Here is a 26,701-nt window from a genome sequence, read left to right as displayed (position 1 = left end):
AAAGGTGCAAGAAACTGCCATAACCCAGTACTGAGGATTTGTTTGGTTTGAGATTTTAATTGCATCAACATTGAAACACCAATTTTTGACTTTAATATTGTTGTGTCTTCAATTTTCAGCAGTGACCAAAGCAAGCTGATCAGTAGAGAGGACAATGGGTTTCCCAGACCTGTTTTATTTGATGGTGGGTGTGGATTGTGATTAAAAAAGAAAGGAACTCTGATCTAAACAACAATGATTCAGTCAGGTATTTGTGAGCAGAGATTATCCATATTGCTTGAAAAATAATCTTGATACTACTTCAATACCTGGAAAATTAGAATTTATATTTCCATTTAATTTATAAATAATATGCAAAGAGATGTCTCCAAGCAGCAACTGCACACCAAATTACTGAGGAGTAGGGTAGAGCTACAGGTTGAAAATTTCTCCTCTATCATGTATGAATAATGATTGAATGAGACAACTATTGAATGTGAATTGCAATCAGTAATTAGTATTTGTTACCAAATTGGCATAACTTAATTATGTTGAGCTTTGTTTTCCATGATCCTGCAGTGGATGATTTCACATTCTTGAGGTGAAGCTCAACTTCCACAGTCTAGACAAGCCAAGTAGTATCTAAAGACAGCTCAGACCATAGGGAAAGATATGGAGGAAATAAGTGCTCATTGAAGTTCATCAATCCGAGTGGAAAACAGACACTTCCCAATTCCTGGAAAGTCAATATGTACTCTGTGTATTGCAAAGAACATTGAAGAAATTCACATTCAACAGTCATGGTCAGGAATTAATTTAATTCCTCTGATAACTACAATTGAATGGACACTAAACGTCATTCCCTACCAACCTGGTCTCATGCACTACCAGTTGAGAGCTCCAAAGATAGAGACCAATCCTTTTTGGTGTACTAAGTAAAGAGATAGCACGATGTGAAGCTGGATGAACACAGCAGGCCAAGCAGCATCAGAGGAGCAGGAAGGCTGATGTTTCAGGTCAAGACCCTTCTACATTTCTGAAAATTTTCTGAAGAAGGGTCTCGACCTGAAACATCAGCTTTCCTGCTCCTCTGATACTGCTTGGCCTGCTGTGTTCATCTAGCTCTACACTGTGTTATTACAGATTCTCCAGCATCAACAGTTCCTGCTATCTCTTGTTCTCTAAGTACTTGCTTTATGATTGTTGCATACAAAATTTGCAAAATTAGTCTTGGTGACCCAATTAGAAGTTTGCAGTAGACTTGGGTCCATTGGACAGCTGGTTAAAGTTTAATTTCAGATATTTGACTCGTGTTAAATGTGTAGAATCCGGTATTATTGCTTTAAATTCTTTGGTTAAAGCTAAAAGCTGAAGTGCTCTAACAGCAACACTTCAGTTATCATCTTCAGTTTAAAATGGATAGTTAGGGATTGTGAGTGCATACCATCCATAAGAACATCTTGATATCAAGCATTTTTTCTTTCCACTAGATAATCAGAAAACAGATTTGTAACATGATTAGCAGCATTTTTGACACACAACCTTAGTTGCTGTGCATGTTATTAGATCAATGCAGAAACCAGCTAAAATGAGCATAGTTTAGAGCAAGATATTCTATAGGCCATGCCAAACTATTCTGCATGTTCAGTCAGGAATTTTTTTTTGAAACACTTACTTTGTTATTTACAAAAGGATAATGTAGCCAGACATAATCAGTGTCGGAAACTTGACTGAATACTGATCAGTTTGAATGAATACAAAATTAATTAGTTTAAGTTAAAATAGGCAAGGAATACACACATCTTGATTCCAAACAAATATTTTTTGGTTCTTGTGTGAGATTTGGAATCAAACTAATTATGTGAGAAAAGAAGACAGACTAGTTAGTAGGAACCAAACAAAAACAAGAACAAAATAGTCATTGTCATTTGGTAAGTTTGTTTACCAATATGAAAATTAATGGAAAGAGAACATTGGTCTCATCAGAAAATACAAACTGGATGAAACCTGTGCAGAGCTGGGTTGTAAAAGAGGAATAAATTTAAGAAAAACGATAAAAAGCATGTAAGGCTGCTTTCTCTCTCCAATTACTGCATCTCCTTCCAAAAACTGAAATTGTTGGAGAAACTCAACAGGTCTGGCAGCATCTGTGAAGAGAGAAAACAGAATTAACAATTTGCATCCAGTGACCAAAGCAATAACTGTTTCTCTTTTCACGGATGCTGCCAGATCTGCTGAGTTTCTCCAGTAATTTCTGTTTTGTTTCATCATCTGCAGTTCTTTGTTTTTGTTTAATGGATTTCCTTTCATTGGAGACAAAATAGCCTCTGAGCATCATCTATCACGGTCTGACATGTTTGATGCTGAGTTGCTGTTACACACGAATGTGATTACATTGATGTCACCGTACCTACTATTCAAGTTACTTTGAGGGTTTTCTGGAGGTAAATGGTTATTATTTCAGGGAAAAAAATATTATAATAATACATTATTCAGTAAAATATGCATTAGCAGGGCATCTCTATTGAGTTTAATTTGCTATATTTCACATCCTTAATAAGGAGAATAATTTACTTCTTTGGTTTCCGTGGTGATATGTCAATTGGCGCGCCTGGTGCAGGCATGTCCTTTGGAAACATGTCAACGAACATTTCAATGCGACCCTGAAAATGATAAAGAAAGGGAATTTTAAATGAAGTGCCCGCTTCAAAATCCTGATCTAAATTTTTAGTGTTGGGATTGGCTTTGGCAGCAGTCCTGCGATAGGAAAGTGGGACAAGTGCTGTTAGCAGGTTTACGCCTTGCTGCAATATTTCCAGTTCTCAGCCCATCAGCACAAACCTCTTCTGCTCTTAGACTCCTCTTCCAAACGTGCTCTGCTGGCAGGAAAGTTACAGTGGCATCTCTACTCAGGCCAGAAGTAACAATTATACAGGTGGTTCCTCTGTAATGTGTGTTTTGTTAACCTGAATTGGCTGGAAGGTGAATGAGGAATAGTGGACGTTGTTTGGATAATAAAACTTTCTGCTGTACACGTATAGAGACTTTCAAAAGTGATTTCCAAAAAATATAATTTTCTATGGCAATTTTCTATTGCATGATTTTCTCTAGGACAAGATCATGCAAGAATAGTGTAGGAATAGTGTAGGGGGATGGGCTTAGATCATCTCACAGGTCGGCGCAACATCGAGGGCCGAAGGGCCTGTTCTGCGCTGTATTGTTGTACGTTCTAAGAATGTGACTATCATGTTCTGGCAGAACTACCTGTAGCCAGCACGGACCAGCTCACTGTGTCAGTTGCTTACTTTGTAGAACAGCTTACGTTTATTTTTCAGGTAACATTAGCGTCCTCCATAGATTAATTAGGGAAATATAAGGAGGAGATTTGAACTGTTTTCTGGGAAAATTCTTCACCAGTATCATTAACCACCAATGTATTCTTTCTTCCTTTGTTTTCTATGACTTCAGCTAAGTACCCACATACTTCCAAAACACTAATGAAATGTCAAGATGTAGAATTAACTAATTTGGAGGCATCACGGTTGCTCAGTGGTGAGCACTGCAGCCTCACAGCACCAGGGATCCGGGTTCGATTCCAGCCTCGGGTAACTGTCTGTATGGAGTTTGCACATTCTCCCCGTGTCTGCGTGGGTTTTCTTCGGGTGGTCCACTTTCCTCCCACAGCCCAAAGATGTGCAGGTTAGGTGGATCGGCCATGCTAAATTGCCCGTAGTGTTCAGGGGTGTGTGGGTTATAGGGGGATGGGTCTGGGTGGGATGCTTCAAGGGGCAGTGTGGACTTGTTGGGCCAAAGGGCCTGTATCCACACTGTAGGTAATCTAATCTAACTACTTTTATTATTTGATAATCGTGCACTGTAATGCTCTACATCTTTTGTTCTCACTTCATAATGGGGTTATGTAACAAAATATGGAGCTCAGCCTTTTGAAGAATGTTCATATCTGTTGGTACATTGCTGCTTAATGCAGAGTTTGGTTGAAGGACCTCACAGTGCGTAGATAACTGAAGTCAGATGATTGGTTCTTCAAGATTGTCCCCAGTAACTGGCACTGTGAGATCCTTTCTATTGGAATGTGTCCAAAACATTGTTATTTTGATCTTTGGTCTAAAAGTTGTAGTATGTTTCAAAGGCATTAATTTTGACATCAGATTTGCAATAGTATCAAGTATCAGGTCAGAAATCTCTTGAAAACAATATTTCTCTGCAAGAGATTGAACATAACATTTAAATCCAAGTCAGGTTTCTTATTATGTCCATATTTGTGAAAAACTGAATGGAAATTGGTCCTAAATAGGAATCAAACTTCAGACTCTTTATATTATCTGATAGAGTTATGTCTGCTGCAAATTTATAATTGAGTGAATGCTGTTTAGAAGTTCCCAGCCCATTCTAATTAGAAAATTATGGACTATGGTTCTCCATTTTTTTAATTAGCATTATTGTAGAATCGTATAATCCCTCATTCAGTGTGCATCAATCCTCTGAAGACCATCCAACCCAGACCCAGGCCCCTATCATATATGTAACCCTGCATTTCTCATGGCTAACCCACCTAGCCTGCACATCTTTGTAGACAAGGTCACACTGTTTTCTTTAAAATCAGCACCACCTTCTTGCCCTATTTTCTGTACCTGCTCAATGCCTGGTTTCTCAGGGTTTAGCAGAGGTCTGGTTTCCACATGTTCAGGGACCAACTTGCAGCCAACTCGTGGCATCTCCTCCCAGTGGTGTAGAACAATGAGGGACAAGTGTTCATCGGTCTCTTTCTTTACACCTGATTAAGACAAAAGAAGGACTTCAGTTAAATCAACATTTCCAAATGTCACTTCTGAATATTCTTCAGGAGTATGTTTCTGATACTGTAGTGTTGGTGAAGATCCAGCTTCTGTGTATCTTAGTGAAAGCGAACCCTTGTTGAAATATCTTTTTAAAAAATAAAATTAAATAAATGAAAACATGTTTACCTCAACAGACAGGATAAAATGCAGGATTCAGGACATCTAAAACCTAGATGCAGGACGAATGTTCCCGATGGTGGAGAAGTCTGGAACTAGGGGTCACAGTCAAAGAATAAGGGGTGAGCCATTCAGGACTGAGATGAGGAAGAATTTCTTCACTCAGAGAGTTGTGAACTTGTGGACTTCTCTCCGACAGGACGTTTTTGGGGCCAGTTCATTAGATATATTCAAGAGGGAGCTGGGCATGGCCCTTGTGGATAAAGGGATCAAGGGGCATGGGGAGAGGGCGAGAATGGGATACTGAGATCACATGATCAGCCATGATCATATTGAATGGCAGTGCAGGCTCAAAGTGCCGAATAGCCCACTCCTACACCTATTTTCTATGTTTCTATATTAAATTTCTTCAGTGTTGTTGGAGCTGGAACATTAAGGCATGTGGAGGGTATTTCATCACATTACCGAGTTGTGTCTTAACGATGGGGCACGCTTTGGGGACAGGAGGCGAGTAACTCACTGAAGATTTCCTAGTTTCTGACAATATGGCTCAGTGGTTAGCACAGCTGCCTCACAACGCCAGGGACCCGGGTTCAATTCCACCCACAGGCACCTGTCTGTGTGGAGTTTGCACATTCTCTCTGTGTCTGCGTGGGTTTCCTTTGGGTGATCCGGTTCCCTTCCACAGTCCAGTGATGCACAGGTTAGGTGGATTGGCCATGCTACATTGCCCGTAGTGTTCAGGGATGTGTAGGTTCAGTGGATTAGTCATGGGATGTTACAGCGATGTGTGGGGTGGAGGTGATTCTGAGCAGGATGCTCTTTGGAGAGTCAGTGTGGTTTTGTTGGCTTGAATGGCCTATTTCCACATTGTAGGGATTCTATGATGATTCATTTGGCTGGTCCAGTTCAGTTTATGGTCAATACTAAGTCCCAGGATGTTGGTTATAAGGTATTCAGTGATGGTAATGCATTTGAAATAGGGTCAGAAGTTGATCAGCCTTGGCAGAGCTCAAACTGAGCAATGAGCTGGTTATTCCTTAATAAGGGAGTACACAGGTTATTCACATTTCAAGGTGTAGAGTTGGATGAACACAGCAGGCCAAGCAGCATCAGAGGAGCAGGAAGGCTGACGTTTCAGGCCTAGACCTTTCTTCATCTAGCTCTACACCTTGTTATCTCAGATTTTCCAGCATCTGCAGTTCCTGTTATCTCAAGTTATTCACATGTTGTCACTTATAGCAGGAAGGAATGAATACGTTTCTGAAGCTGATCAAAACATTTGAAATGATCGATGAGTATTGACAGCCTGCCTGTCAATCCCTTTGAATGATCACATTTGTAGATGTACACATGTATCTTGGAATACCTGCCAGAGCATCACACTCTTCATCAAAATTCCACCATGTCCATGGAGCTGCATCTTTTTCTCGGCATCTGTAGTGGTTAAGTTGAAATTATAACTATAACTGGTGGGTCATATGTGACTGAACTGCCAGAGGAAGTGGTGGGTGTGTGTACCGTTATAATGTTTAAAAGACATTTGAACAGGTACGTGAATTGGAAAAGTTTAGAAGGATATGAGGCAAATGGGAATAGTTTAGTTTGGGAAATCAGTCGGGATGGTCAAGTTGTACAAAGGGCCTGTTTCCATGCTTTATGACTGCATGACTGAATGGCTCTATCAGTGCCACTTAATAGCTCTGTTGATGACCCTTCCCATCACTTTGCTGATAATCGAGAAGAGAGTCATAAGGTACTAATTGATGGGTTGGATTTGTCCTGCTTTAAATGGATAGGCAAAGCTGGGCAAGATTTCATCTTGTTGGGGTGGATGTCACTGTTATAGCTGTACTAGAACAGTTTGGCTAAGGGCACAGTCAGGTTTGGAGTACATGTCTTCAGTACTGTCACTAGAATATTGTCAGGGCTCATGTCCATTACAGTATCCAATGCTTTCTACCATTTTGTGATATCACGTAAAGTGAATTGAATTGATTGAAAACTGGTATTTCTGCTGCTGGGGACCACAAGAGAAGGCTAAGACAAATCATTGGCATTTCTGGCTGTAGATGGATACAAATACTTCAGTTTTATCCTTTATTATAGGTCTGCCGACCATTGAGGATGGGGATATTGTGGACACAACTCCTCCTGTTGGTTGTTTAATTGTCTACAGGTATCCATGACTGGGTGCAAGAGATTAGTTTTGATCCCTTGGGTGTGGGATTGCTTAGGTCTGGCTATCGCTTGCTGTCTTAGTTGTTTAGCATGCTGGCTGTATTGCGTAGTAGCTTCACCAGATCGACACCTCATTTTTATGCACTCTAGGTACTGTTCCTGGTTCTGCCCTTCTGCATTTTTCACTGAATCAGGGTTGATCTCCTGGATTGATGGTCATGGTACAGTTGGGAACGTGTCAAGCCATGAGGTTAGAGTTTGTAGTTGAATATAGTTCTGCTGTTGCTGATGGCCGGGTGCCTCTTGGAGGACCCATTTTGAGTTGCTAGATCTTTCTAAGAGTCTGTCACGTTGTATCCAGTGGTAGCGCCACATAACATAGTGGAGGTGTTGCTGCTACAAAGGCTGTGCAATCTTCATTCCTATTGCTCCTGTCTGAGGCAGGTGGATGGCTGAGGGCAAGATCAAGTAGGCTTTCCCTTGTTGCAAGTCCCGGCTGGCAGCTACATCCTTCAGGATTTTAGCAGCTCAGTCAGTTGTGGTTTTACAAAGCCGGGGTGGGGTGGGAAAGTTATTAGAAATTAGGAGAGGGTCATGGGAAGGAGAGGCATTTTCCCAGTGACTTTTCCAGGGAGGTTTCCCTTCAGGCACTGAGCTCTTTGACTTCTGGATTAAATTTTCCCTCCCTACAGAATGCAGTCGGAATTCAGTGACCACCGTACCTGGAGGCGCCACTGAGTTCCTACTCCTCTGAGTAGGGTGGCAGCCATTTCATTGGCTGCTGCTCATACAATTCAGGACAAATTCCTGGCAGCTACTAAATAAACCATGAGGATACATTTCCTTCCAATATTGGATTGGATGCTTGACCAATCACTTCTTGCCCAAAGTTTCAGATTGATGGAAACTAAAAGATATTGGAGATGAATGGTTTTTTAAACAATGGCGGAATGTGAGGAAATGAAAAGAACAGAAGGGTCCTTGGTAGTTGATGGTGGTTAAATGACAAACTGTTGCTTCCGTACCATGTTCATCCTCAATCTCTGTTGGTCCTGTAAAGACTCTGTTAGCAACCTTCACTCTTCCTCCTGGTCCGAAATGAGGTCCGTCTATTTTGTTTTCTTTGCAGAGTTTGGTCAGCAGTTGTGTTGGTTTCACAGGATCTCTCCACATATTGTATCCATGACTGTGTATAGGAAAAGCACATCATTAAACATTACCAGCTTAATACCCAGCAGCTACAGAATATGTCTATTTGAAGACAAGATTCTTATCACAATGGTCCCTCTATAGTTTATCATGTATTCGTCAGGTCGGCCTTGCTTAATACTGGTGTGAGACTGTCTCCCTCTGAGGGTCTTCTTCTGCTCCGTTGATGCCATGCCAAATAAACCTTTGCTGACCCAACCCCCCACCCCCCCGTCCTGGTTTCCAAGTTACACAAAATTGTTAATAGTGCTCTCTCACTTGGAAATCTGTCATCATCATCCCCATCAACAAAAACATAACCTTTGGCCCTGTCTTTCTTACAACCAACTCTAACTGCCTTTTTCTCCCCAAAGTCCTGGTCATATTCCAAGTCCAAACTAGATGGTGGTACAGTGATAATGTCACCGGATTAGTTATTATTAGTTATTAGTTATTCAGTGACTGGGCTTAAGGAGTTATAGGGTCAAATCTTACCTCGGTATGTGAAGAAATTTAAACTCAATGAACAAAATCTGGAATTGACAGATCATTTCGGTAATAGTCACCATAATTGTCATGGCTCCTTTGGTGAAGGAAATCTACTGTCTGGATTACATGTGACTCTAAATCCAAAGCAATGTAATCTGTCATCTGAAATAGCCCAGAAAGCCACTCAGTTCAAGGACAATTATGAAGGGCAACAAGTGCTGGCCTTATCAGTGATGCCCACATCCCTTGAAAGAACAAAATAGACCACGCCAGTTGTTAACCCTCAAAAATAGTTTCACATTTCACATTTATCCAACCGATCCCCTAATTCTTCAACTCCTTTCCATTGCCCACCTATCTAATTTAAACTTTAATGTTGGCAGATATGAGCTTTGACCAAATTAACTTCAATCCAGAATGCTGAAGGAGGTGGCTGCTCAGAGAAAAGATGCATTGGGGGTTATCTTCCAAGATTCTGTGGGTTCTGAAAAGGGTCCTGCAGACTGGAGAGTGTGAAATGTAACCCCACAATCTACACATTGCTACTTGAAACAGGGACTATATTATTGTGCCCAAGTTGTTTGAACCACATTCAGTGAAGTTAATATTCTGATATTAACAGATAGAGATGATGATTATGAATTTGGGTGAAATAGAAATTTAGCCCAAGTGATACAGCTAAAATTCACTCTGATTTCAATAAGTACGGGTAGTTGTTATCCTATATTGTCACTTTTTGTAACTTTAGGCATAAGTTGATTAAAAATTAAAACAAACATCTTTCTCAGTAGAGAAGAACATTAACACCATTTATGCAACATAATCTACAGGTAATTCACACTGTATGTTAATTAGATCAAACAAAATGTTGAATGACTCACACAGAATATTGCTGTGCAATGCCACATGTTGCTCTGTGTTTGCTGTAGTAGCGATTTTCCAAGTCTAGTTTGGTTTCTCCGATTAGATCATCTGTACCCACTAAATCCCAGTCATATATTGACACAGTCAGCATAGACTCCATCGGGAATGTGGCTTCAATATCAAAAGACCTGTTTAAGCAGGTAAAGTCAGATGATATGACAGACCAAAATGTCAAGTTATTATTAGAACAACAAAGTTTGGATGATAACTGTTTAATGTAAAACAATTTCCTTTATGCAAATAAAATCCACACTTAACATCTGTTCATAGACCCTGGGGTACAAATTCTGCAATGTTGTCGTTGGAAGTGTGGCACAGAGGAACTATCACTGCCTTTGCTAAGGTCATGCCCCTACACCCTGAGAAAGTGCTAATTCCCTGCTGGGATCTTGTATCTTTTGTGATAGCCAGTGTGGAGACTGGAAGTTTGGAATGGCATTCTGCAGTCAAATCAAACTCAAGGAGGCAAAGGTGTATTCTGACCAATAGTAACCAAGGTTTCTCTGATCTGAAGACAGGTTTATCTGGGTGCAGTAAAGAGTCACCTAACTTGAAGCTTGGAATAATTGCAAAAACAATGCCTGATTCCAAAGGATGTGTGATTCATGAACCGGCCCAGAAATATTCATCAGATACTGGCGCCCTGCCATCCCCTCTGCAAACAGTCATTACCTTGTTATAAGGATTGACGGAAATAATCCAAAACTCTATCAAGGGGTGGCACTGTGGCTCAGCGGTTAGCACTGCTGCCTCACAGCGTCAGGGACCCGGGTTCGATTCCACCCTCGGATGACTGTCCGTGTGGAGTTTACATGTTCTGTGCATGTCTGTGTGGGTTTCCTCTGGGTGCTCCAATTTCCTCCCACAGTCCAAAGAAGTGGAGGTTAGATGGACTGGCCATGCTAAATCACCCATAATGTTCAGAGATGCACAGACTAGTTGGATCAGCCATGGGAAATGCAGGGTTACAGGGATAGGGTGGGGGTATTGGCCTGGGTGGGATGCTCTTCAGAGGGTAGGTGTGGATTCAATGGGCTGAATGGCCTGCTTCCACACTGTTGGGAGTCTGTGCCTTTATCCTCAGGATTAGAAATTTCCGTGTATTGACTAATAAGGTAGAAATTGACTGATCTGAGTGGGGTACATTACAACTGCCCCAGTCCTGTTTTCTCTAGAAAGCTGTAGTTTTCACAGCTGAATCACAATGCCACACAATCTGCTCGCATAGTCAGAAACCATCTGGCCCATGGTATCCCTGCCGACTCTTTGATCCACAGCATCTCACACAAAAAGCCATTATTTACTACTGAAGAGACAGCATTGTTTGGACAGCACATATAAAATCAGAACTCGGCTTAAACATACTGGGCTTGTGCTACACACGAGATCTTCCTCCATATTTAGGGGATTTATTGGCAGTACTTACTTTCCAAAAACAGGATTGAGTTGCTTGGAAATATAGTTCTCCTTGTCTCTGATTTCAGTCTTGCCGAGCTTAATGACAATGTATGGATCTGCTTTACCATTGATGTCAGCTGGATGTAAGTCTGTGGCCTAAATGCACAAGTAAAACAAACAAAAAAAAACCAAAAATCAGCTGAATTTTAATGAAAGACCAAGAATTAAAACAAATGATCACAAACACTGCAAATCAAATGTAAGAAATTAAATGAAAGAATACTGATCAGGCGATTTGGTTGTGACCCAATGCTCAAAGTATAAGTGAACCGATCAGTAACAAATACGGGAAAGAAGCAACACACAATAAAAACAGAAGGTGCTGGTGAATTTCAGGAGGTCTGGCAGCATCTGTGCAGCAAGACACTAAGTTAATGTTCTGAGTCCGATGTGACTCTTCTTTGTTTCTGTTTTCATTTTTCCCTCAATGCTGTACATTTTATTCTGACTTAAGTAATCACCTAATTCCCGCTTGAATACCTCAGTGGAAACTGTGTCCATGATTCTTCCACGTAGCACATTCTGTACCCCAGCCACTCACTGCATGAAATAGCTTTTATCTTACTTCGTATTTTCTTCTTTCACAAAAGACTTTAAAGCTCTGCTTTCTGGTTCTCAATACATTTATGAATGAGAACAGTTTCTTGCTGTCCACTCTGACCAGAGTCTGCAAGATGTTGAAAACATTAACGGATCTTCTGTTGGTCTTCTCTCAAAAGACATCAGTCCCAATGTCTCCAATCTTTCATCTTACCCAAACTGTCTCCTCCCGGGAACCATCAGTAAACTTTTTCTGTCGAATGCATTCACATCATCCTTATATATGGTGTCCAAAACAATACACAATACGGGTCTACCCAGTATCATATACAAGTTTACTTGCACACTATGTCCTTATTTATGAAGCCTAGAATAGTGTAACTTTACTTAAACTCTCTACCTATCCTGCCATCTTGAATGACTTACGGACATATATACACACAGGTCTCCTGCTACTGCACATTTTTTTGGAATAGTGCCCTTTACTTATATCACATCTTCATGCTCTTTCCTTCATTAAACCAAGTCTCTTTTATTGCTATTACATCATAATCCCATGTGGTAATCTGTGCCTTTAACTCCCCATTAACTGTACTCCAATGCTGTCATGTACTGTAATCCTGATTTGGACTTCATAACTATTAATTATATTTATTAATTATATTCATTACTTCACCTATTAACTTACTATTTCTCTATTTTAGTACTGTTTATCTCTCACCACATTTTGTGTACCCTGATATTGCCTTTCTGCTATTGTCTCCTGGTTACCATATGCCTCCCGAATTAGAGTAAATCTTCTCCAATGGCACCAGCAAAACCTTCCTGCAAGGAACTCGGTCCTATCTCTACTTAGATGTAACCCATCTACTTTGTACAATTGCTACCTCCTCCAGAAGCTGTCCCAGGACCATGAAGCCCTTTCTCCCGCACCATCTTTCCTGCCATGTATTCATCTGCCTTATCCCCTCACATTGTACTTGCTTGCATGTGGCACTGGGGGTAATCTGGACATTATTATTAGAGCTCATGCTAAATAATTTTCAACCTAGCTCCCTAAATTCTGATTGTAGGGCCACATCCTCTTTCCTATCTCTGTTATTAGTATCAATATGGACCATCAACTACGCACTTTGACTACCATGTCCCCACCCCCCGAGAATAATGTCCCGTAACTGTTTTGTGACATTCTTAAGTCTACTTCGAGGGAGGCAATAAATCACCCTGGAGTTACAAAGAAGGCCTCAGAAATATCTGTTTGTTCCCCTAACTAAACAATCACATTCCAGTGCTGCTCTTGCCTTCGTCTTCCTCCCCTCCTATACATATGGGCCATCCATGGTGTCACAGGCTTGGTTCTTGCTCCACTCCTCTAAGGATCTATCGTACTGACCAATATCCAGAAAGAAAAACTGGGGTGTGAGACAGACCTCTGTGGACTCCTGCACTATGTGCCTGTTTCAGTTCAACTGTCTGGTGTCATCCATTCCTGATCTGCCTGCTGGTCCCAAATCTGCTGTGGACACATTATGTCCAATTTTGCTGATTGAATTGGAATGACCAGGATGCATGGAATTGAAATTGTGACATTACTGGCCAACCATTACAGCTTAAGGTAAACACTCCGTGACCCTTCAATCTGCGAGGTTTAAGAAGGATAGAATTCAGGTTGGTGCTTCAAATGTTAGCAAGAATCTCAGCAAAACTGCTGAAGTTGTGAGTTTTGTATTGTTGTTAATTATTTCACGACTGTCTAAAATCAGTTATTTCAATGATCCAGTTCAAAAGTGTTAAAAAAATTCTGAATAATTTCTGAAAGAAAGAATTGCCATTTTTAAGAGCAGAATCTGTTCAAATTTTCTGACTTTAGTAATTATTCACAAACATAAAACTCATCAGCTTTCATTTGACTTGATTGGTAACCACTTACCCTTACGACATACACTCTGACTAAAACATTGACAAGGTCATTGTTTGGAATTCCCTGGAACATCCCAAACGTGGGTTCATACCCTGCTTCTCGAGCAATATCTTCTGGTAGAGGTACTTTGTACACACAGATGGAGCCCTGAATTATGTTTTAGAAAGCAAAAAACTTTGATGAGACAATAGAATACTGGTAAGAAATCATCAAATGTAGAAGTGAGCAAATAAGTTTATATATTTAATTGATTGAGCTAACGTAAGTTTGGTTACTTGACAGTGGAATTTATTGAACCATTTATGTTGAAAAACTGACCTAAAAGATAATTTTAGTTATGTTTATTTAAAAATATCAAAATCTGTTTCATTATTAAATACTGATAAGTGTGGAGAAGAGAAAATATCTCTTTGTATCTTGCTGTCTCAGCTTTCTCTGGTGTTCAATCAAAATTCCTCTGTAAAAATAGTATTTCATCAATAAATGACCTTTACGCCCCTTATTGACCTTTTACTTTGCTTTGAATTAAGCAACCAGCTGCAGAAGTGTATTGCACAAACATTTTTTGTTTTGATTTTTCATGGGAATCACTGGCCAGGTGCTTCCCATTCTTAAATGCCCTTGGGAAGGTGAGCTGCCTTCGGAAACAGCCGTTGTGCTGTTAGAGAGAGAGTTCCAGGATTTAAACACAGTGACAGTGAAGGAACACTGAGATTGTTCCAATTCTGGATGGTATGTGGCTTGGAGGGAAATTTGGAGTGATGGTGTTCCTATAAACTCACTGCCCTTGTCTTTCTAGGTATGGGCCACAGGTGTGGGATATGCTGAAGAAGCCTTGCTGAGTTTCTGCAGAACATGTTGATGATGGTACACTGGAGTCTGCACATTCAGCCAGGGTGCCATGTTGGAGTTGAAATGGCAACTAAATGAAAAAGTGTTATCACAACTAAATTTTAAGACCTAAATCTTCCAGAGGTACATTTCAAGAAAAGCTTCAACTTTATCATGGTATCTTGCCAAGTTATAGTTTCTACCTTTTTTGATGTTTTGCTAAACCAGTCTAAAAATAGGATCAGCTGATGTACCAAGTTTGAAATATGCATTGCTTGTGTGGCTGTTCTTGGTTGATATTTTTAAATGTGGAGACAAAAATGCTGGTAATTCATATTAAATTAATGAGGTATAGTTTTCTTGAATAGATGAACAGTACAAAGACATCTTTAACAACATTGGAAGTATTTCATGTTGTTAAATTCATTGTTTTCACAAAGGAGTAATCAAATTCATTCTGAATCATTGTGGCCATGACATCATTATAAGGAGTTGACTCCAAATCAGATGTTACACTTTCAAACTCAGCCCTCCACAACAAATCACGTCCCTCTGCTTCCACAGAATTGGATATTCCACATTTTCTAAATGATCTGATAACACTTTAAACACTAATTGTAACTCAGAAGATTGGCCCAATGGTTTGATATTTGCTTTCTAAGTCAGTTACAGATTCCCTAGTGGTGCAGTCATAGTATCCTCTACCTCTAGACTAGAAGGTTCAAGTGCCACCTCAGGATGTGATGACCATGGAGATGTACAAAATCATGTGGGGCATAGAGATGGTAGGTGATAAGGAAAAACTTTACCTAAGGTAGAATGATTACTAAACAGAGGAACAGGAAGAATAAAGCTATGCAGCTTAACATCCTTAGAACCTATGAGGTTTTAGACTTTACATCTGAGATCCCAGTTCTTTGATTTTTGACTGAAATTCTCAGTAATCATAAAGTTTGTAGATCTTTAAGTTCTTGATGAACGTGTGTTTTCCCAAGGTGTTTCTCCATCAGGCACGTTGGCTTTCCAAGCTGGCTAACTGGCAGACCAGGCTTCCACCTCCCAACATGTCATATTATCATACATACTTGAATTAAACAAGAGATGCAAATTCCTCAAAGCTGATTCAGTTTTGATGTCTTTAGTTAAAATTGTAGTTTCCCTGCATTGTTTGTTTATTTGTTTAGTCTATTCCACATGGATCCTTGGAAATTTGTCTAAATCTGTGGCCTTATGAGCAATGTGGTTACTTTAGGTCCATTTTCCTTTCTTTTTAAAAACTATTTCAGTTGATAAAAGGTGTTGTATAAAAATTAAATGAAAGAAGTTAAAATTCGACATCTATATTTACTCCATCATGCCACATGAAGAATGAATGTGAATATTTATATTTTTTAATGGTGAGCAATATGGAATATGGAATAACAATACAAAGAGTGGGACAAAAACAATTTTCCTGATTTTGACTGAATTTTTAAAAAGAAAATTGTTCATGGGATATGGATGTCATGAATTTATTACTTATCCCTAACTGCCCCTTGATCTGGGTGGCTTGATAGGACTACTTCTAAGAGCAGTTAAGAGTCAACCACATTGCTGTGGGTCTGGAGTCACATGTAGAATTGACCAGGTAAGGATGGCATATTCCTTCCTGAAAGGTTTTACAACGTGCTTGCATTAGGCCAGATTTTCCAACTGAGTTTAATTTTGCCATCTACCATGGTGAGATTTGAACCCATATCTCCTGAGGACATTAGCCAGGGATTTGGATTACTTGCCCAGGGAAGCTATCAATAATGCACTGCCAAGTTAAAAACAAAGGCAGCATTTTTGGCCCCAAAAAGTGGAATTTTCCTAAAAACCAGGTCAGTTCATATCCTGTGATCTACATGAATGTAAAACTTCATTCCAGTTTAGTTTAAAGGAGAATCTTGAAAAATGGTCCAGTTTAATGAATTCTGGTTTCCAGAGCTGAAAAAGTTTAATTTTTATGATCCAAACTTCAGCTGGGTGGAGGTAATCTGATTTTACTAAAACCCAAAATTCAGGATTGTATTTGAACTTCTGATGTCTGAATTGTATTTGAATACCCAACTCTGCTCAAGGATTTTGCGCCTTCCCATTTTCCAAACAAACTCCTTTGATTGTCCAAATTTATGGATCAATGTTCACCTTTTATACAGATATTTAGCTGGATGTTCTTCACCCATGATGTACTCACTTTAAATCTCCCAACAATTCTTTCTTCATCTGTGCAGCTGTCATCATCATCTCCAATTTTGCCTCGGTAAAGATTAAAAGTGTGGAGCCAGTCTTCAAAGTTTCCAAACTCTGTCTCTAATTCCTTGTCATAAACCTGTATGTTGAAGTAGAATGGTTAGCCACAAAAGGCCTGATCTAAGTCTTTCACTTCCTCATTCTTCATTGTGAAGGACTAATAAGTTTGCAATTCTGAAGTTTCCAAAAAACAATCTGTAATATGTGGGGATATGCATAGCTATCTAAGAGATTCCTCATTATTTTTGCTGCCATGGGCAGGTATTAGAATTTTACAGTTTTCACGGAAACAGAGAATTTTTGCTGTGCAGAAGGAAGCCATCCAGTCTTTGTGACAGCACAAGTTCCCTGAATGAGTCACTCACCCAGTACCATTCCCCTGCCCAGTCTTCCTTTTCAGTTAATTATTGCAAAGTCCTTCTGAAAGTCCAAGTCGAACCTACTTTCAGCAAGCTGAAACTTGAGAACTTAACCACTTACTGTGTGAATTGCTTTCCCTCGTATCGGGAAACGTTCTACTTTAGCTCTATTTTATCTCCACTGATGCTGTCAGAACCCCTGAGTTTTTCCAGCAATTTCTGTTTTTGGTTCTTCTTTAGTAAAGCTTTCTCAACCTGCCCTGCTGCCTTCAGTAAACTATGCAGGTATATACTCAGCTGTCTCTGCAACTCCCCACTCCCAAACCACTTTCATTTAAACCGTTTGTTTTAGATCATCTCTCTCTATTCTGCCAACCAAATTTAATTACTTCACACGTTCTGCTTTGGACACCACCTCCCACCTGAATTCCCAGGACCCCAGATGTCTATGTCTTTTTGATATTTCATACTCTCGTCCTAGCAAGTCAAAGGCTCACAGGTTTCACATCATTTGAAAGCTTTAAAACTGTGCCTTGTACGGAAAGGTCTAACTCATTAATATATATCAGGAAAACCAAAGCTCACAAGTACACCTCAAACCTTCCTCTGGCCCAGGAAAAAAAATCCATGAACCATTAATTGTTGATTCCTGTCACTCTGCCGACTAACTCTCCATGTTATTGCTGTTCCTTCTATGCCAAGAACCATACCTTTGCTGACAACTCAGTTATGCTAGGCTGCAGTAAATGAATCACAGGATCGAGTTTCTCTTCGTCCAGTATCTATACTACATTTATAGTTGATTTTTTCATGAATGTGGGTCTCGATTTCGTTGTGGCATTCCTTGCAGCGCCACTGACAATAAAAGGTTGATTGATTAAAGGAAATCTTACAAATTTTTCAGCAGAATTTGCACTGAATGTGAAGTTTACACTTACCTGTAATTCATCAATTTTCACCTTATCCTTCTTTTCAACCATCTCAAGCTGTTTCTTCTTCTTCTCTTTCTCCTGTGCTTTGGTCTTGTCTTTACTCTTGGACTGTTTTGTGCCTTTCATAGGAGAGTCATCAATTTTGAGATCTGAATGAAGAGGAGGGAGGGTGGGGCACAAAACACTCAAACATGAATGACATGAAAGTTGACACTTTGACCTTCGTTAAACCAGGGAGGAATCCACCATAAAGGAAGGTACATTCTAATATAAACTACTGATCGTAAAGGACAAACAGGCCATTACAAAAACTTCTGACCCAAAGAGATAAATAGGCTACAATGAAAGCTACTACTGAAAAGATAAACAAAACATAATGAAAAACTATATCCTAAAACAACAAACAGACAATATTGAACATTATGGCACACACAAAGAACAAACTAGCCTCACAAGGGAACAATAAGCCTACACAGAGGCTAGGAATCCTGCAGAGAACTTATAATCCAAATTCCTAAAGCCTGCACACCATCTTTAAGGCTTAAGCCTGCCGTGTGATGGAGTACTCTTCACCTGCTTGGATGACAGCAATTCCAGCAACACATAGGAGGCTTGATATTATAATTGATACCCCATCCAGCAAATGAAACATTCGTTCCTTCCACCACTAACACACAATAGCAACAGCATGTCCCATCTACAAGGTGCACGACAGCAATTCTCCCAAGCTCCTTTAATAACATCTCCCAAATTAGCAACCTCCACCAACTAGAACAGGGGAGTAGACACCACCAGCAACTGCAAATTCCCTTCTAGATTACACACCATCTTGATTTGGAAAGAAATCATGTTTCTCCACTACTGTGGGGTCATAATCCTGGAGTTCTCTCTCTGATAAAACTCTGGGTGAACAGATACCAGATATCCTGCAGCTGATCAAGAAGGAGGCCTAATACCATCTTTCCAAGGCAAATTAGGGATATACCTTAAATCTCCTCACCAAATGACACATGCATCTCATGCATAAATTTGTAAAAAACAGTCCAGAAAGAGCCTTAAAAAATGAGCTCATTCTTTATTTTTTTCTCAGATCAAGTTGTTGGAAAGTGGGGGACTTCAAAAATGAAATAATGAGAGTTCAGAGACAACATGTTCCTGTTAGTTGTAGGGGCCTGGGAATATTGCCAAACAAAGAGGCCTAGAGGTGGAGTCAGAGGTAGACCGGGTGGTGAAGAAGGCATTTGGTATGTTTGCCTTCATTGGTCAATGCATTGAACGTAGGAGTTGGATGTCATGTTGTGACTGCACAGAACATTAATTAGGTCACTATTGGAATACTGCATGCAATTCAGGTCTCCCTGCTATAGAAAGGATGTTGTCAAACTTGAGCAGGTTCAGGAAATTTTACAAGGATGTTGCCAGGGTTAGAGGGTTTGAGCTATAGGCAAGGCTGAATATGCTGGGGCTACTTTCCCTAGAGCATCGGAAGCTGGGGGGTGACCTTATAAAGGTTCTTAAAATCATGAAGGACATGGCTAGGGTGGATAGCCAAGGTTTTTTTCCCAGGGTGGGGGGGGGGTTGCAAAAGTAGAGGGCATAGGTTTAAGGTGAGAGGGCAACGATCTAAAAGTGGCCTGGAGAGGCAACTTTTTCACACAGAGGGTGGTGCGTGTATGGAATGAGCTGCCAGAGGAAGTGGTGGAGGCTGGTACAATTACACCATTTAAAAAGCATCTGGATGAGTGCAGGAAAAGGAAGGGTTTGGAGGGATATGGGTCAAATGCTGACAAATAGGAGTAGAACAGTTTAGGATATCTGGTTGGCATGCTTGAGTTAGACCAAAGAGTCTATTTCAATGCTGTGCACCTCTATGACTGTTTAACAAAATCTAATCACTTTTCACTAAGTTCTTTCACAGTTTCTTTGTGAGAGGGATATCAAAAGAGAAACCTCATACAATGACTGCAAGAGTTGATCTAAATTCCTCTCTCTATACTTGGCCTCCTTCCTTTAGCAACAACTTTAGCCTGACCAACAGCTTTTCTTTACATGCTGTGTTCTTGGAGAGGGCATTCCAGTCTCGTTAGTGCCAACTTTCATGATGGCTTAGTAATGAGATGAGCGACAGATTCTGTCATGATAAAAATGGTAGAGAATGGGCAAAACAAAACACTCCACAGGAAGCAGCAGTTTAGAGTTTTCAACAGTGCGTGAGAGACACCCAAGCCCAGTTCAAAAACCTTGCTGATCAATCAAAAAAAAGTCACCACAGTGCACCCTTACTAAAATATCCTATAAGTCCTTCTGTTAAAAATCCCACTACATCCAAAGGGGATTCTTGTAGATGTTAGTACAATTTCAAAGACATGCAGGAAAACAAAACACAACACACTCAATGGGATTTTTATTGTGTCTGATGCAAGACAATGTAAACTTATAGGATGTTGTAATAAGGGACAACAAAAACAAAGACATATATCAACATGATGGATACATTCATAGCTGTTACATACCTCAAATGTTAACACACTCCCAACCATTAACACACTCTCACCCATCAGCAGATCCCAACCATTAACACACTCTCACCCATTGACATGTCCCAGGCATTAGAATGACCCAATTCGTTAGCACACCCTGATCCATTAACAATTTCCTAACCCTTTAATACAAAGCAAAATACTGTGCAAAAATGCTGGGAAAGGCACCATGTGTGGATACAAATAGCATTAGTAGGTTCAGATCAAAGGGCTGAAACTCAATGATTTTCAATCGACCTAAAAGGGTAATTCTGTTTCCCTCAACGGACGCTGAATGGACTGCAAGGCTTTCCAGCATTTTTTGTTTATTCATCCCAGGCTTTAATATTCTGTTCCCCACCCAAAGCACACTCTTCCTTGATCTCCACAAATAACACTCTGTTCGCACCCCTTAACATTCTCCCAATGTTGATTTCCTACAGTAACTCATACTTTCTACAGTGGGCTAACATATATTTGCTTCCCCCACCGCGCGCACGCTCACAAACACACACACACTTATGGGATAGCCAATTTGTTCATTTTCCAAGAGAGTGTAAATTTGTTCAGACCTAATTTACCCTCCGCTGCTATTTCCATGTCCTCCTTCTCCTCTGCCTCAGCTGCAGCTGCTTCCTGCTGTCGGATACGCTAAAACAGAATTTGCAAATCACACCCTGAGTTTGAATAATAAACTACTGAAAGCATTACAGTCAAACCTCTCGCCTTGACACTCAAATTCTACGATTGTATGGTGAAGGGAAGGTTCGAGTATGGATACTGAACCATCAACTCCTTTAATTATGGAAATTTTTTAAAAAAGTCCTTTAAAACTGTACTCCTGTGAACTTGTCCTCAATCTCAGTCATCCTGCTGTGGGAAAGCATAGAGAGAAGATTCTTATAGGGATGGTTGTTAGTGATAATGGGCTGGTTGAGAACACTGCTCTTAGCACCTGCTATGGGAACAACCATCAAAAATAATATAGATAGTGTGGCCATCCACCTCTGGTCAACAAAGACGAGACATGTCCAAATATACAGTTATCAATTTTGACTACACTTCTAATGCACAACATTTTATCCAAATTTGAAACTTTGAGACAGGGTCCTGTTACTGGATTCTTTCTAGCCACAGTTATTATAAGGAAAGGGGAATTAATGCAGCTCTGCTCCAGTGGGGAGAGAGTGGAGATATTTAACCAAGAATCAGTCTTTTAAGGTGCTACTTTGAGCAGAAAGAGGCTGTCTACCTGCATGATGGATGGACTCAGTTTTACACTAAGGTGGATCTTTATTGAGCCTTACTGTTAAGAATGTTATGTCTTTATGGTTAACAGTGATTAGAAATAGTGAGTCTAAACTTGAAAGGCAGGAGCTTTATCCCACAAACAACATTGGATCAATTATTAATTTTATATTAGACATAGATAGGGTTTTGTTCTGTAAATGTATCAAGGGAAATGGGCCTAAGGCAAGTATATGAAGTTGATCTAAAGATCAGCCATGATTTCACTGAATGGAGTGACAGGTTTGAGGGGTTCCCAATGAATATATTGCTTTCAGTTCTCATTGTGACTGATGAATTGTTACCCAGAATGTGGTTGCAGTGCAGCAATCTACTTGTAGAATAATTAATCCCTCACTGTTTAGGAATGCTACAAAAATTAAAAGTTACCAGACCATAGGGTTGCTCTCTCATTAGAGAGAGATGGCTGGTGATGACTTTAACCTATGGGTCAGCCATGCACCAGGCGAGGGGAGAGGTTGAGGAGGAGAGCCCTTTACAGTAACCTCAGCTGGTGTAGAAATTAAACTCTCACTGTTATCAATTGGCATCACAAACCAGCCATCCAGCCAACTGAGCTAACTGAACCTTGCGAAAACATAATATAAACATTGACAGCGCATAATTTTCTCAAACCTTTGGCTATGCACTACTGTATTGTCATAAGTACTGAAGATCCAGTGTTAAACATGCCTCAGGATGTTTTGCATTACTGAAACATGAATGAATTCTATAATTTTCTCTTCTCATCACAGTCCTGTAAGTTGGTGTATACCTCCATGAGTGTCTCGATGGAGGCAAAATATTTCGACCACCAGTCCAGCATGCTTTCATCGGGCTCCTCCTCTTCGATTTCCTCCCCCTTCTTTTTTTTCTTCTTTTTTGATTTCTCATCCTCGTTCTGGAGACAAGGAACACATACTCAGTGAGAGACAGGTCACTAGCAGTTGGAGCAATGTAAGTTCTCTGGTGTTCAGTGTCCATTCTTGGTGAGGTTATAACGACCTCATGGCAGGGACATAAATCTTTATTTAAGCTTTTTGGCTATAATTTTGTTTGCAGCATGGGAGTAAGGTTAGTAATGCCATTCTAATCACTGAAGTATTTAGGAACATGGAACAGGAACAGGCCATTCAACCCATTGAGCTTGTTCTACCATTCAATACCATCATAGCTGAACAAATACTTCAATGTCTTTAATCCACCCAACCTCTGCAACTCTGTACACCACTGTTAATCCAAAATCTTTCAATGTCTACCTTAAATGTACCCAATGCCTGAGTCTCCACAGCACTCTGTGGCAACATATCCCAAAGGGTCACCCTGGATCCAAATAGCATCCTCCTTATTGTGGCCCTAGTTTTAGACTCCCAAACCAGAGAAAACATTTTACCTGTATCTACCCTGTCTATATCTTTCAATAATTTGTAACTTTCAATGAGCTAACCTCTCATTCTTTAATGCTGAAGAATACAGGCCCAGTTTGCCTAACCTGTCTTTACCAGACAGTCCCACCTTCCCAGACAAGTCTGGTGAGAGTCTTCATTGAACTCCCTCTAGGACAATAATATCTTTCCTGAGATAAGGAGACCAAAACTGCAGGCAGTAGAGTCATTGAGTCACATGGCACGGAAACAGAGCTTTTGGTCCAACTTGTCCATGCCGACCAAGTTTCCCAAACTGAACTAGTCCCAATTGGCCCATATCCCCCTCAATCTTTCCTATTCTGGTATCTGCCCAAACATCTTTTAAATATTGTAACGGGACTTGCATTTAACACTTGCTCTGGCAGCTCAAACATGGCCCACCCTCTGTGTGAAAAAGATGCAGGTTTAGCCCAGCCAATCTCCTACGTAATTGATACAAGATCTCCCTACTTCATACGCAAATTCTCATTTTGTAGAAAATAAAACCTGCCTTGGAAAAGATTGAGAAACTGGTTAAATCCTGGTGATTCTCACAAGGAATCAAGGGCTGCGGGGAGAGTGCAGGTAAGTGGAGTTGAAATGCCCATCAGCCATGATTGAATGGCGGAGTGGGCTCGGTGGGCCGAATGGCCTTACTTCCACTCCTATGTCTTATGTTCTTATGGTCTTATTTGACATCAGTTATTTCCATACATTTCTAAGTTCAATTTTAAATTAAATTGATCATTCAAAAAGAAATCACCAGAATTTTCCAAACCACCTCCTGTCTTGTTCTTTGCCTTATTTGTATTTTGTTTGGGGCAGGAGAGGATTTTTTTCTTTGCTGCTCAACTATGTTTTCCTGTTGCTTGGTCAAAATCCTGGAACTGCCTTCCTCACAGAACAGTGGGTGTCCCTACAGTCCCAGGACTGCAGCGGTTCAAGAAGGCTGCTCACCACCACCTTCTCAAGGACAAGTAGCAATGGATAATAAGTGCTGGCCCAGCCAGCTGTGCCTACATCTCATCAACAAATTAAAAACGCTCTGATGAAGGGTCCAGGCCCGAAAAGCCAGCTTTTGTGCTCCTGAGATGCTGCTGGGCCTGCTGTGTTCATCCAGCCTCACGTTTTATTATCTAAAAATGATTGTTAATTTGCTTCAGATCTGGCAAATCCTCATTAAGGTAAACATGTAATATTATTATTTAATACCTTTCATTTCCACTATGTTTCAATGTACATGTTCAAAAACATCACTCCTGAGTATGAATGGCAGATCCTCACTGGGTGGATTTGTGAGATTTTGTAGAGAGTCCTGACTCTATACTCACATACAGTGTGCGCATTTCTATATCCCTTTATACTCAGGAAATATTCAGAATAAGGCACTTTCTGTACATAATTTTTAGGAGATGTGCTTGATATATCCATTCAGTGAGTGTATCTAGCGGCCAAAGGAAGTTAGATAATGTTCCCATTGAAGTTTGAGACTAGAATTAAAAAAAATCTAATAATTGATCCTAGTCATTGAATTTTTCTGGAAATATTCAAAGCGTACTGTTTGGAGTGCTAGCTGTCTCTGTTGTAGTTTACATGTTGCTCCATAAGATATTGCCATTAAAAGCAGACAGAGCAATGACTAATATTGAAATTATTCATTTTGTCAGCAACCGCTGCACTGCACCCTGCTGTATGAGAGACATGGCCAATTTAGTAATAATGTTGGCTGCCTGTCACTACCAGCGAAGGACCAATCCAAGGACTAATATTGTCAAAATGTTCGGGACCTGATGCTTTTATTTCTGTTTTACTTCTCCAGCCATCAGTGTTATAGCTTCATCTGGTGGCAGTTACCAGGTACTGCATCATGACAGGCAGGAAATTTGTGACATAGCTGCGTGACTCAGTGCGCTACACAGAGTCTCACTAGTTACCCTGGCGCAGGGAAGTTGCCGGACATTCTTCAACGGTAGCAGCAATATGATTCAAACACATTTCTTCCAACTATATTCTACATGTGCATTAGAATCAGAGCATTGCACTACTTCTTTTTGGGCTGGCCAACCACACTTGTTGCCCTCAGAAGATAGACAGCCCTTGTCCCAGATTCCAGGGGCAGACATCCTGCCTAGGGAGACCTGCCCATCATTCCAAGGCCAACAGCTCCAGATGAATGGGCACACACACTGCAGAGACCTGTCAGTGCGACACCCAGGCAAGGTGGATCATCGCTGGATTCCATGCCAGAGATCAATGGTGGTGGAAGGGGCTGATAGGTTGGGGTCTTGAGGTGGTCAGTGCCAAGGGTGGGAGAGGAATTGGCTTTCAGTAGCTGGTTATTTGTTCCCCGTGCACACTGAGTTCCCATTCGTCACTGACTTAATAGGAGGGAATAAAGTCGTGATGTGGGTATAAACAGACCACAGCTGGCAGTGGTGTAGGAAGGTCATCCACGGGATTCAGTAGGAAAGGAGATGGCGAGTTGGCAGGATCTCCACCTGATTAAATACCCCTGTCTTCTTCCACCACCATCACTACCACCCCCACTCCTGTGAGGCAGGGTACAAGATTCTTCCCAGTGTCTGACTTACGACCTGTTAAAGTAATAGTTAACATTTGCCCAAATGTCATCAAAGGCTATCCTATTTTGGCTTTCCAATACATAGATATAATAACTGCAATAAGGATTGGGTCAGGGTAGCACCAAGATTGAGACCATTGAAGAGAGGAGAGAGGTGACGTGAAGAATAATGTTTGGTGACGTCTAGCTCGGTTTTTGATGGCTTGAGGATTGTAAGGAAGAAGAGAAAAACAACATGCTGAAAAATCCCACACATTCAAAGTCCTGGAAAAGAGTGAATTAGAGCAGAAGACGATGAAATCAATCTTAATTTTATTCACTGCAGGTGATGAGAAGAAGAAAGGGAAGGGATAAAAGAGGAAAGCTCAGGGTAAAAAATGATTCCTTACAAAATAATGATCAATAACACGGATTGTTGGCAGTGAGGAGAAGAGCTGGGATTTACGTCACAAACTAGATTCTGCATCTGTTCTAGAAATGTCCAAAAGATGGGAGCGTCATCTTCCCAGCTGACTAGGGTGGGGGGTTATTCATGTCAGAGACAGATTTGTGGAGAGCTAACTGTTAATGGGGAAAATAGTATCAGAGATAATGGGAACTGCAGATGCTGGAGAATTCCAAGATAATAAAATGTGAGGCTGGATGAACACAGCAGGCCCAGCAGCACCTTAGGAGCACACCTGAGATGCTGCTTGGCCTGCTGTGTTCATCCAGCCTCACATTTTATTATCTGTTAATGGGAAAAGACTGCTTCCTTATCAGAACTGTTCAAAGAATGCGTCCCTTTACAGCTCCCTGCCATTGGATAGTTTATATTCTGACTTACCGCATCAACCTTAACAACAGCATCGGAGTT

At 40.6% G+C, this 26,701-nt stretch overlaps 1 protein-coding gene across 10 annotated transcripts in view; it reads right to left on the bottom strand.

Annotated features, from left to right (window-relative positions):
- The window catches only part of otofa (otoferlin a), a 343,946-nt gene that overhangs the window by 32,082 nt on the left and 285,163 nt on the right, over positions 1-26,701 (bottom strand). For 6 of the 10 annotated variants that reach the window (XM_059645651.1, XM_059645659.1, XM_059645650.1 and 3 more), the window contains exons 32-42: positions 26,672-26,701; positions 22,634-22,759; positions 21,144-21,222; positions 18,059-18,201; positions 16,706-16,840; positions 13,666-13,803; positions 11,164-11,291; positions 9,695-9,865; positions 8,162-8,322; positions 4,632-4,774; positions 2,554-2,642 (exon numbers count right to left, since the gene is read on the bottom strand). In XM_059645651.1, the coding sequence (XP_059501634.1) occupies positions 2,554-2,642; positions 4,632-4,774; positions 8,162-8,322; positions 9,695-9,865; positions 11,164-11,291; positions 13,666-13,803; positions 16,706-16,840; positions 18,059-18,201; positions 21,144-21,222; positions 22,634-22,759; positions 26,672-26,701 (1,343 nt within the window). The remainder of the gene's footprint in view (positions 1-2,553; positions 2,643-4,631; positions 4,775-8,161; positions 8,323-9,694; positions 9,866-11,163; positions 11,292-13,665; positions 13,804-16,705; positions 16,841-18,058; positions 18,202-21,143; positions 21,223-22,633; positions 22,760-26,671) is intronic. The other 4 variants (XM_059645655.1, XM_059645657.1, XM_059645653.1 and 1 more) reach the window with 3 other exon arrangements.

The sequence above is a fragment of the Stegostoma tigrinum genome, chromosome 4 (genome assembly GCF_030684315.1).
Source record: "Stegostoma tigrinum isolate sSteTig4 chromosome 4, sSteTig4.hap1, whole genome shotgun sequence".
Taxonomy (NCBI): Eukaryota; Metazoa; Chordata; class Chondrichthyes; order Orectolobiformes; family Stegostomatidae; genus Stegostoma; species Stegostoma tigrinum.
This window is presented reverse-complemented; position numbering and strand designations above follow the sequence as displayed.